We start from the raw sequence: 12,952 nt of genomic DNA on the forward strand, positions 1-12,952 counted from the left end.
CCAATGTCAGTTCCCTAATGGGCACAGATATGAAATTCTACCCTTTGTTAAGCCTTTTTTAAAAAACCTACTAAGATACAAGATGACATGAATATATATGTGAGGCAGTTAGGTGATGCAGTGGAGAGAACTCTAGGCCTGAAGTCAGAAAAGCCTGAGTTCAAATCTGGCCTCAGACATTTACTAACTATGTGACCCTGGAAAAGTTGCTTAACCTCTATATGCCTCAGTTTCCTCATCTGTAAAATGACATGGTTGGACTTAATGACCTCTAAGATCCCTCCAGCTCTAAGTCTATGATCTTATGAGAGAAATATGTCAATATTCCCACAAATGTCTACTTCCTCTTACAAAAATTATGCATATCAACAAGTCGAAAACCCTCCTTTACCAAGATTCATTTTTTTGGTGAGGCAATTGGGGTTAAGTGACTTGCCCAGGGTCACACAGCTAGTAAATGTCAAGTGTCTGAGGTTAGATTTGAACTCAGGTCCTCCTGAATCCGGGGCCAGTGCTCTATCCACTGTGCCACCTAGCTGACCCTCCCCAGCTTCATTTTTAATGAAACTCAATAAAAGCTTTTAATTACTGATAATAGAAAAAATAACAAATTGCTTGAAGTACCCATCCATGCCTTTAAAACGGGGTTTCTACTTATCTGGGTCTTACCTGGACTAGGAAGATGATCAGGAAATAAAAATTTGCAATTCTTCGAAACTGTTCAAAAAGATTCTTTGGAAGAAAGTTCCAAACTGTATACTGCAGGAAGAGGAGGAAGAAAAAGATTATTAGCCAAAAAGAAACTTCATTAAATCCCTAATACTAGAGACCAAAATTGTCAGGAAGTTACATATTAAGTCCTTTTATCTCAAAACCATGTTAAAGTTCACAACTTACACAAATCTATCGGGATTCACAGTAAGAGGTATACAGGCATATAGATGTAGAGCTTTAACTAGGTGGAGGCAACTGGGGCTTTGTCCCAGAGCAATAACATTTAATAAGATACCCACAACACCATCCCAGGGTGTGTTTTCTCCTCTTCCCACCTTTATCATCCCCAGCAGTGCCTGTTACTTCAGTAGTGTAGAAACCTCAGGATACCCTGATACATGTTTCTTCTTCCTGACCCCACTTACATGCTTTGCCCCAAGCACAAAAATTCTTAGCCACAGTTCTGTATTAATTCAGTTAGATTGGTTAAATGTTTCTTATTATTATGAACTTAATCCTTACAAACAAACATTTCAGTATACAAAAAAAAACATGAAAAAGGTTTGAATAAGGAAGTAGATATTTGTGGATGGAGTTGTGACTTAGTTCAGCCAGTTATTGTGAAAAGCAATTTGGAATGAAGCCTCAAAAGTCACTGAACTGCACATACCCTTTGACCCTACAATGCCACTACTAGACCCATTGCAAAGAGACCAAAGAAAGAGGACTTGGGGCTCTTTCTGTGATGGCAATGAACTGGAAACAAAATGGGTTCCCACCAGGAAGCGAATGAACAAACCAATTATAGTACATATGGATAAAGGTAATAGAAAGACTGTACCATAAAAACAATGAACATGACAGATTCAAAGAGATCTGGAAGATATACACAAAGCATAAGTTTGCCTATACTTTGTACTGATGCTATATTCCCAAATAGCATTAGTGGTCCATCGAGTCCACTACTGTTTCATCCTACATGTTTAGCCAAGCCCTGGGATGGTAAGAGTTATCCCCAGTTTTGTATCTCCTTTCTTGGCCCCTCATGTGCTTCTCTGAAGCCTTGATGGCACTCTACGAGGTTCTATCCTTGGCCCACAGTTTTGTTTTTTTTTAATACAGGATGTCCCAAAAGTCTTAGTGCACTTAAGTACTAAATGTAATAAGTTTAATAGAGAGTGAGCGCATTTGGGGGTGGGGTGGGGCAGGGCAATGAGGGTTAAGTGACTTGCCCAAAGTCACACAGCTAGTGTCAAGTGTCTGAGGTTGGATTTGAACTCAGGTCCTCCTGAATCCAGAGCTGGTGCTTTATCTACTGCAGTGCCACCTAGTTGCCCCTGAGAGAGAGCTTTTAATAGCTTAAAACTTCACTAAGACTTTAAGAACATACTACATATACTATCTTGGCAATCTCATGTCTTACCCTACCCAGAGATTCAATGGTCACTTCCGTGTAGATGTCTCCCAAATCTGTATCCCCAGCCATGTCTGACTTTTCTTCTGAAGTTACACACACACACACACACACACACACACACACACACACACACACACACCCCTCCAAATGTTCCTAGTACATCTGTACTCGGATGTTAAGATCATTCATGATACAGTTAACAAGACTAAGCCCAGGGAAATTCTCAGCCCACCATCACCTAACCTTTCTAGTCTGAGCTTACATTACTCTCTTCTATGTAGTCAACCCTCCAAGTCAACCTGAACCGCTTCGCTTGCTGCTTACCTAACTTGTCCTGTCCTCTCCCACCTCCATGCCAATCCCCAATAGATAAAATGGCCAAAGGATATCGACAGATACTTCTCAAGGGAAGAAAATCAAGATGTCAACAGCCATATGAAAAAAAATCCTCCAAAATGAAAGAAATATTAGACATAATCCAAAGAGATGAAAGAAAGAAAAAGATCCCTATGTATAAAAATAGCCCTTTTTTTTTAGTGGCAAAGTAGAAACTATAGGAATATCCATCAATTGGGGAGTGGCAGAACAAATTATGGCATTAGAATGTAATGAAATACTATTGCGGCAGCTAGGTGGCGGGGGCAGCTAGGTGGCGCAGTGGATAGAGCACCGGCCCTGGAGTCAGGAGGACCTGAGTTCAAATCCGGCCTCAGACACTTAACACTTACTAGCTGTGTGACCCTGGGCAAGTCACTTAACCCCAATTGCCTCACTTAAAAAAAAAAAACAAAAAACAAAAAACAAACAAACAAAAAAAGAATGTAATGAAATACTATTGTAGCATAAAAAAGGGAAGATTTGTATAAACTGATAGTTAAATAAGTGGAACCAAAAGAACCACTGATACTATAATACCATTGTAAAAACAAATAACTTTGAAAGACTCAAGAACTCAAATAAATGTAGCCATTCCATGTCTTTGATCATTTCCTTTCTTGACTTGGTCAAAAAATTGTGAGATAACTTTTAAAGCCCAACTCAAATGCCACCTTTCCCATGAATCCTTCACTGCTCCCTGCCAGTTCAGTAACAGACTGCTATCTCTTTTTTTTCCCCCCTCTCTGGTACATTTACATAACACTGTATGTTAGAGCTATTTTGGGCTATGTAGTGTTTCACCTAGGCAACCAGGTGACATAGTGGCCAGAGTGCTAAATTTATAGTCTGTTGGCATCCTGCCTCATTCATACATTAGTTGAGTAACCCTGCCCTCTCAACTCCAGTTTCCTCATCTGTAAAATGGGGATAATACTACCACCTACTTCACAGGGTTGTTGTGAAGAACAAATGAGTTTTCTGTAAAGTGCTTCACAAACCTTAAAGATCTATAAAAAATGTTATCTATTATTAGACTGTAAATCTCATAAAAACAGGACCATCTTTTCTGACTAAAAACTCAGCTTCTCCTCCATCATCTAGCAGAATACTGTGCATACAGTAGGCCCTTAATAAATGTGTACTGATGAGTGGATAAATACTTTAAGAAGTATCTGGAAGCATAGTGGGAGACGTATAAATCCTATATATCTCACTGTCAAGATACATATGGGATCCATATGCCCTGATCCATACTAATCTCTACAAACGCTGACATATAGATTCACTTATAGCCTGAGGGGAATTGCTGGAGCATGCCACACTGGATTGGAGGGACTTATCAGAGCCTACCTAGGAGGTACTGGGAGGCAAGAGCTTAGCCAGGAATATTATCTTGGTCTACTCCAAGAGTTGCAGCTCCACGAGCCTGGAGTAGGACAGAATTGCGTGTGATTGCTCAGGTGCCAGACAGGATGGACTGCATCACCCCTTCCAACTCCCTAGAAATAAGATAGTCATTCAAAACCCTAGGGCCACCTACCGAACCCACTCAACCCATGAAGAAAGACACCAGGGCCATTGCTGAAATTTACCTAAATCCAAGTCAGCCTCAAAGAACTATCCAATGAAGAAGTTACCTCTTCCAAGGTAAATACCAGCAACAAGAACAGAAGGCAATGGTTATTAACCAAAAAGGCCACCGATACACTAGAATGGCTGTCACTTAAAACGGAAGCTATATAACAGGAGAACATTCTGATTCAATTAGGTAAGTGGATTTGAAAACCAAAGGACAGATGGTGATACAGTATATGGGCAATTACTGTTTATCTGGCCACAGTATGTTCGTGGGTAGCACATTAAAGACAATGCCAAGGGAACTACAAGGATCAGCCTTAAACATACATTTTAAGGTAGAAACCACCTATAGTGACTTGGAAGCTAATATGTTCCAGGCCACCCCACAACGGGACTGCCACAGTTGCTCAGGATTCCTACGTATGAATTTTTTGGTTGAACCCCTGCAATATGGTAAACAATTCAACATTTGGCTGTGTTAGCCTTTGATTCTCAGGCAAGTAAATTTTTACCTGGCTGACCATTAAGTTGTTCAAATTCTCTCTGGGGAGGCCTGAACATCAAAAGGAGAGACTATATTTTGTTGTTTCAGCCACCACGTTGTACATAATTTTTTCTTCTGACCAAATTTTACTCATTTGGTTTGGCCCTGCCCTTACCATATATCTATACTGTACATATAAGGGATACCAAGTCACAGAATCCCACAGTTGAAAAGAATCTCAGAGGCCACCTAATTCAAGCCATCTCTGTTCAAGAATCCCTTCCATAACACCTCCAGCATGTGCAACCTGTTTATTTGACAACCTCCATTGAAAGGGAACCCACTCTGTTCTGAGGGCTCTCATTGTTAAAAAGCTGGTCCTTACACCCAGTGATAGAGTGGATAGCAAGGAGGGAAAGGCAGAAGAATATCAGAATGTGTTGTGCATGGTGAGGCCAGGCCAAACACGACGAACTCCTCTTACATATGAATGCTCTTTCTTTCTCCCTTCCCCTCTTCACCCCTGCCCCAACCTTCGCCTTTTACAGGCTAAACGCCACTCATTTGGCCAAGAGACCTCTAGATGGCCTGGTCAGCAGTCCCTTGACCATCCTGCTCAGCTTCCCCTGGAAACAACACAGCTTGTCAATGCCCTTCCTCAAATATAAAACCATTTCAGCACCACCTCCAGGAAGCTTTTCCGGATGACTCAGACTCCCAGTTCTCTCTCCCTTCCTAGAACATCTTGAACTTAGTATAAACTACATGATTAGCACGCCTTCTTCTACAATGTCTTGTTCTCTAATTGCCTGCACTTGACCCTGGTAATGGAAATGAACAGAGGCTGCTGGGAAGGACACGACAGAATCAAACAGGTGCGGGAGGACAATCACTGCTGACTTGTTTTTGAGATGCGTCACATGGATCTTTGTTTTCTCCCCAAATCAATTGCAAGGACAGGGACTATTTATTGTCTTATATTTCTATTCAATTCTGACATGCCCACAGTACAGAGTGGGGGTGGGGATGTTCAATAAATACTTCTTTCTTGGCATAAGTGGCATTCACATACAAATGAGAAATGCTTTTCTAAATTTAAAAAGGAATACAATTCTGACCATTTCAATAAAATCTATTTGTGCCCAGTTTGACATAAAGACAGAATTATAGAAAAAGAGTTACAAAGCAACTGATTACCTGGTCCTAGACGCTAGGTGTTAAAATAGATATAGGCCTAGAATCAGTAATACCTGAGTTCAAATTCTTCCTCAAGTACATACTAGTTGTGTTATCAAGAGCAAATCACTTAACTGCTGTCTGCCTCTGTTTCCTCAACTGTAAAATAGGAATAACAGGGGCAACTAGGTGGCGCAGTGGATGGAGCACGAGCCCTGGAGTCAGGAGGACCTGAGTTCAAATCCGAGCTCAGACACTTGACACTTACTAGCTGTGTGACCCTGGACAAGTCACTTAACCCCAATTGCCTCACCAAAAAAACCCCCAAAAAACAAAACTAGAAAATAGGAATAACAGGGGGTTGCCAGCTGGCACAGTGGATACAACATTGGCCTTGGAATCAGGAGGACCTGAGTTCTAATCCAGACTCAGACACTTACTAGCTGTGTGACCCTGACCAAGTCACAAGATCTGATTGTCTCCCCCCCCAAAATAAATAAATAAATTTTTTTAAATGAGGATGATAGGATCAAATGAGGTATTTTTTTTTAATTTAGCACAGTAGGCACTTAATAAATGATTGTTTCCTTCCTCTCCTCCAAACCTCTCACTTCCTAGAAGATGAAATGGAATCCCAAAAGAGGGAAGTAACTTGTCCAGAGTCATACAGCTAGGAAGTAAATAGACGAATTAGGGTTTGGAATCAGGTCCTCTGACTTTCAAATCCATCAGACTTTCTACTGTACCAAATGGGTCTCCTACACTGACAATTCTCCAGTTTCATATCTGTAATAGGATGGGGTATGTTTAAAGTCCTTTTTCCTTTATTTTAAATTTAACCAAAATCTTAGAGTCATATATAGCTAAATCATTCAGTTTTCCTTATTTTGTGACTGTTTGCTTTTTAAAAAATTATCTTTCCTAGTCTCCAATAATTGGTAGTAGGCCAAAATAATGCAAATCACTGAGATCTGTAAAAATAATTGTTCAGATAGGAAGGTAAGAGTTTAATTATTTCATAATATATTGATGAGTGTGACCTCAGGCAAGTGACATCCTCACTTCAGATTCCTCTTCTGCAAAATAGGAGAGGAAGATAAAATGATCTCAAAGGCCCTCCCTTCTAGTTAGCAATCAATAAACATTTACAAAGTACCTACTATGTGCCAGGCACACTGCTAAGTACTGGGGTTAAAAACAAAGATCAAAGACAGTCTTTGCTCTCAGGGAGTTCAGGGAATTTAATGGAGTCTATTCCAACCTAATCATTTACAAACTACCAGTCTATGAAATTAATGAAACCTATCCAGGAGAGTTAAAAAAAAATAATGGTATTCATGTTCAGAATGCATCAAATCAACCAGCAAGTCTGTACACAAAGAACTGCAAAAAATGAAATGTACCACCGACAAGATCTACCCTGTAGCATGGACAATTCATTTATAACCAAATTATCCTGATTTCAAGAAATGTCTTGGGTCTTCCATTTCCACATCTATAAAATGAGAGGGTTAGACTAAAGAAAGCTAGGAGGGTCTCCCTGTGCCTCTAGTCACCTGGGTGAGTTCATAACCCCTAAGTGATTGCCAGTTCTTCCTTCTCCCTCACCTCCTGCATCCCATCAATGTCCAAGTCTTGATGCTTCTACGTATACCACAGCTCTGATAGCCACCCCCTTTTTTGCACTACCTACTACTTTTTTGCACATAGCTACTACCATAGTCACCTCTCATCTAAATTGCTACAACAGGTTCCTAACTGGTCTTTCTTCCTGTCCCCCCACCCCATTTCACTCTCAATTCAAACAATCTTCCAAACAGGGTGCACAGATTTGGCCACGTCACTCTCTTGCTCAAGAATCTTCAGGAACTCCCTATTGCCAGTGGAACAAAATATCAAATACTCCACTTAGCATATAAAGTCCTTCCAGACTGATTTCACATTACTCCTACTCAGGTACTCTAAGTTCCAAAGTGGCCTACTAGCTGTCCCTTTTATACAAAATTATATTATGTGTGTGTGTGTGTGTGTGTGTGTGTATGTATATATATATATATATATATATATACACATACGTATATATATATATATATATACTATATATGAAATTATGTTATACAAAATTATACAAAATTCAATTTTCCCATTCCATGCCTTTCCATGTGCATTCCATACACAGGCAGTCTCCAGTGCCTAGGATGCTATTCCTCCTTACCCAGCAGCCTCTTGGATGGAATTCCTGTCCTTTCAAGACTCAGCTCAAGGGCCAATTCCTACATGAGGCCTTTCCTGATGCCCTCATATGTTAATGCTCTCCACCGCCCTCTGAAATAACATTGTATGTACATGTGCTACTGTTTTGGGAGGACACCAACGGTTTCACTTCTGGTTTTGGATCCTTACAACAAGCGAGCACACAGAAGGCCCTTAAATGACTGTTGTGTTGAAATTAATTGAACCCATGAAAACACTTAGGAGAAGTTGGTGGAGGTTACAGGAAGAGAAAGCTGCATTGAATATTAGAAAGAACATCTATCCAAGAGAGCTATCCAAGAATGGAATGGAGGCTTCAAAAAGCAGGAAGTTCATCCATCACTGGAAAGATTCAAGCCAACATGGTCTGACCACTTCCATCATACGTGCTGTCAAAAGGATTTCATGGTAGCCTAAGGTTAAACTAGGTACCCCTCTACACTCCCCTTCCATTTGAAGGCTCTGGTCCTCTGGTTTTATTTAAGTTAATAAAAGCCGGGGCAGCTAGGTGGCGCAGTGGATAGAGCACTGGCCCTGGAGTCAGGAGGATCTGAGTTCAAATCCGGCCTCAGACACTTAACACTTACTAGCTGTGTGACCCTGGGCAAGTCACTTAACCCCAATTGCCTCACTAAAAAAGAAAAAAAAAGAAGAAAAAGAAAAGCCTTAGAATATTAACTATTCATGTCCAATAAAGATATTTCCTGTTGAAACACTAAGAATGGTTGGGGGAAAGAGACCGGGAAAGGATATAAGTAATTCTAATGTATTGGTATGGACATTACAAGGAACCAAGGAAAAATGTAAATAATGGAGAGTTGTTCATTTAAAGGCACATGGGCCATTTAATCTCTGTCAACGATATTGAGAGAACCTGAAGAAAGCCCCCAGCTCACCAGGAAGAACTTCAGTGACTAGTCCTACTGAATGGACAGGTGAATGTGGGTTATAATCTATATCACTGGAAGGAATGCTACCATCAAGGAGAGCACAGGTCCATTGGATTGCTTGACCAAGTATTATCATGACCAAATGCTCACTTGGCTGTCCTACGGTACTCACTGGATGACCAGGTGGGTACATCACAGGAGCCAGCATCCATTTCTCTTACCAACAAGGACGGATTGATCACTTCTTTTTATACTTGTCACCTTCCCTCCTAGAAATTAGCAACAGGCAGGTAACTGATAAGGAACTTTGTCCCATTTAAGTAAGAGTGGTTTTCTGAGTGGGAGAGGAAACGAAGGCCAAGTAAAATCTAGTCTTTGTTTTCCTTCTGAAGATTCTGATCCGAGACATTAAGTTAAGGAGTACCTGATGTCCCTGTCCTTCCACACCTGAGAGTACAGCACCTGACCTTCAGAAGCCCTTGTTTCCAGAAGAGTTGGGTCGAGACAGCTGATTCTTATCCCATTTAAGGGCCGCCAAGAGGAGGATCAAAACTTGCGACTAAAACATGTACAGAGGAGGGAAAGAGTAATGAGAGCTGAAGATCTTAACAGGGTGCACTGAGTTCTTTTTCTATTAGGGAGGGGGGTTTCCGAGTTTCTGTACCAGCTGCAAAATTCTGGTGGTTTCCAGAGGCCCCTGTAGAGCCCTTCAGAGGAGTTCAGGCTGCCGATGACAAGCTTTTCTAAGGAAACTATTTGTGTTGGGGGGGGGGGAAGGGGGGAGACGGAAAACCAAGGATTTTATAAGCAAATAAAAAATTTAAAAGTAGGTCAAAGTGTTTATCCTTCAGTGTTCCCTGCTTTAACAAGCCCTATTCCCAGAGTTACAGTGACATCACTGATGGTATTTGTGAATAAACAAAAAAGATCCCAATTTTTTAAAATCACTGAATGAAGTAAGGGGAAAAGAAATCAATGCTTTCTATTAAGTCAGAAGGTAAAGAACAGAGTCTGCTTTATTTTAAATATCTATGGCTTTAATTAGTGGCTCTGGACCAAAAACAAAACAAAACCACACACACAAAAACCCCCCAAAACAAAGAGGAAAGAGGAGATCAATGGGAGGGAGAGGGCAGCCGGTTCATGGAATTGGCAGCTTGGGGTATGAAACTGTTGGGCCATACTGAATGGGCCCCAACGCTCGGCTCTACCAATAGAAAGAGACTCCCAATTTACTCAGGGGATTCTGTACGAGGGAAAGATGGCCCTCTTCCACACTCTTGCACATAATAGATGTGAAAGAGACTGGATACACTTGGAAGTACTAGAAAAATGTATTCATTCAGTAATTCATTCAACAGCTCAGGCGACTCAGTCTATAGAGAGAAATGTATTCATTCACCGATTCATTCAACAGCACAAGCAACACTTTCTATATGAAGACCTGCTGGTGCCCTCCCTGACTACCATTATTTCTTGATATTTATTCTCTATATACTTCTATATGTATGTGCTGTCTACCCTGGTAGATTGGAGGCTCCAACAGAGATGATTTCATTCTTCTGGTATACCCAACACCTAGCACAATGCTGGAAAAAAGTCAGTAGTTAATAAATGCTTGTTGACTGATTGAGCTCATATATGAAATCCACTTCAGTAAATATGCGTTAAGTACCTACTGTGTGCCTGGTTGGTACTTGCCAGGTGCTGGAGATGAAAAGATTAAATGAAAACCCCCACCCTTCCCCCAAGAAAAATGAGATCCAACATTTTTGCAGCAAAATAAATAAATAAATACAAGTAAGCAAGCACTAATGACTGAGGAGATTGGGAAAGGCTTTCTGTCCATGGAAGGAGGCAACTAAGCTGAACCTTGAAGACTGGGATTCTGAGATGTAGACAGTCATATAGTATGTCAAGATTTGGGTTTTTTGTTGACATCAAAGCAAAGGGGTCTATGACACCCCAAAAAAGGTTAAGTACTCTTGATCTATATAGAGAAATGTATGCCTAAAGAGAACTTTCTCATTCTTTTTTTCAAATTCTCATTTTTAAGGGTCAAACATGTGATTTAATTAGCATAGAAAACTCTCAGTGAGAAAACTCCCCCTCCCAATGGACCTGAGCCGTCTGCTCAGGAACCACAGAGCACTGAGAGGTTGTGATTTACCTAGGGCTAGCAGCATTAGGCATCTGAGATGGAAATCAGACTGAGGCCTTCCTGATTCTGAACTTGCCTCTCTTTTATTTGACCTTCACTGATTATTACCATTACCATTTTACAGATGAAAAGCTTAAGGCTCAGAGAATTTCAAAGTCACATGGTAAATGGCAGAGATAGGACCAGAAGCCAAGTGTCCTGATGTTAAGTCTTGTGTCTCTATGTGACCAAGCCCCACTGGGTTTCCTAGCTTCTAAAACCAGGGGGCATCAGAGCTAGCTCATACCAGCTCAGGAGAACCAACTGATAAATTTTCAGTATGAGTATTTCCACTTTGGCAATCAACAAACCCTCCCAATCAGGACTTGATTTATTGTTTGAGTATCTAGAGAAAGTAATGACGGAATTGGTAATAATGCAGGCAAAACTTAAAAGTCTATTTTGCATTTTAAGCGGTTAAACACAAACACATCACTGGCTAAAATGTAGATTAGAAATGTTTACTTCCTTCCATTTCTCAGTCCAAACTGCATGCTTTATACAATAGGATTGCTTCTGAATTGGCAGAAGAGTTTGTTAACCTCCTCGTTTCTTTCTTTCTTTTTTTTTGTTTTGTGTTGTTTTGTTGTTGTTGTTGTTGTTGTTGTTGTTGTTGTTTTGGGGGGGACTGGGCAATGAGGGTTAAGTGACTTGCTCAGGGTCACACAGCTAGTAAATGTCAAGTGTCTGAGGCCGGATTTAAACTCAGGTCCCCCTGACTCCAGGGCCAGTGCTCTATCCACTGTGCCACCTAGCTTCCCCCAACCTCCTCATTTCTTAAAAAATAATATAGGGCAGCTAGGTGGCGCAGTGGATAGAGCACTGGCCCTGGAGTCAGGGGGACCTGAGTTTAAATCCGGCCTCAGACACTTGACACTAGCTGTGTGACCCTGGGCAAGTCACTTAACCCCAATTCCCTTGCCAAAAAAAAGAAAAGAAAAGAAAAGAAAAGAAAAGAAAAGAAAAGAAAAGAAAAGAAAAGAAAAGAAAAGAAAAGAAAAGAAAAGAAAAGAAAAGAAAAGAAAAGAAAAGAAAAGAAAAGAAAAGAAAAGAAAAGAAAAGAAAAGAAAAGAAAAGAAAAGAAAAGAAAAGAAAAGAAAAGAAAAGGGGGCAGCTAGGTGGTGCAGTGGATAGAGCACCGGCCCTGGAGTCAGGAGTACCTGAGTTCAAATCCAGCCTCAGACACTTGACACTTACTAGCTGTGTGATCCTGGGCAAGTCACTTAACCCCAATTGCCTCACAAAAAACAAAACAAATAATAATAATAATAATAATAATAATAATAATGTCAATGTGACCCTGGGCAAGTCATTTAACCCTCATTGCCCCACAAAAAAAAAATGTAAAAATATACATTTTAAATACCTGCATAAATGATACAAAATAAAGCCAAAAAATAAATACTATTTCTGTATAGCAATAACAAAATCCTTAATTCTACAAGGTTTCCTTCAAAGTCAGTATCTTATGCCAAGGCTTAGGGGTCCTCCTTTTGTCCATGGTTATCTTTCCCAAGAAAGGCATGGTCATCAAATATGTTTTCTGCTTCCAGACATGTCTGTCTCAGGATCCCTGTTCTATCACTTATCATCAGGGGGTGAAACAAGTAGGTGCCCCAATGCCCAGATTCAGCTTGCCTAGCAGAGCCAGTTCTCTGGTGGAGATAACTGCCATGCTGCAAGGCTGGAAAAAGGGCCACCCTTCCATCATCCAGCACAAAAAAGTACCAGAGTTACATGATGCTACTTAAAGAGTTGAATGAAGACAGTAAGATGAAAGCGATTATTCACTTTTCACTGGTGCAGTTCCCTGGAAAACTTTCCATAACTGGGGAAATGGACAAATGAGCCAACCATACCCC

The 12,952-nt window shown here is 40.6% G+C and overlaps 1 protein-coding gene across 5 annotated transcripts in view; it reads right to left on the reverse strand.

Annotated features, from left to right (window-relative positions):
* Window positions 1-12,952, reverse strand: part of ATP11C (ATPase phospholipid transporting 11C) — a 225,721-nt gene that overhangs the window by 117,505 nt on the left and 95,264 nt on the right. For all 5 annotated transcript variants that reach the window (XM_043974013.1, XM_043974011.1, XM_043974010.1 and 2 more), the window contains exon 3: window positions 670-759. In XM_043974013.1, the coding sequence (XP_043829948.1) occupies window positions 670-759 (90 nt within the window). The remainder of the gene's footprint in view (window positions 1-669; window positions 760-12,952) is intronic.

This window comes from Dromiciops gliroides, chromosome X (assembly GCF_019393635.1).
Source record: "Dromiciops gliroides isolate mDroGli1 chromosome X, mDroGli1.pri, whole genome shotgun sequence".
In the NCBI taxonomy this organism is placed as follows: domain Eukaryota; kingdom Metazoa; phylum Chordata; class Mammalia; order Microbiotheria; family Microbiotheriidae; genus Dromiciops; species Dromiciops gliroides.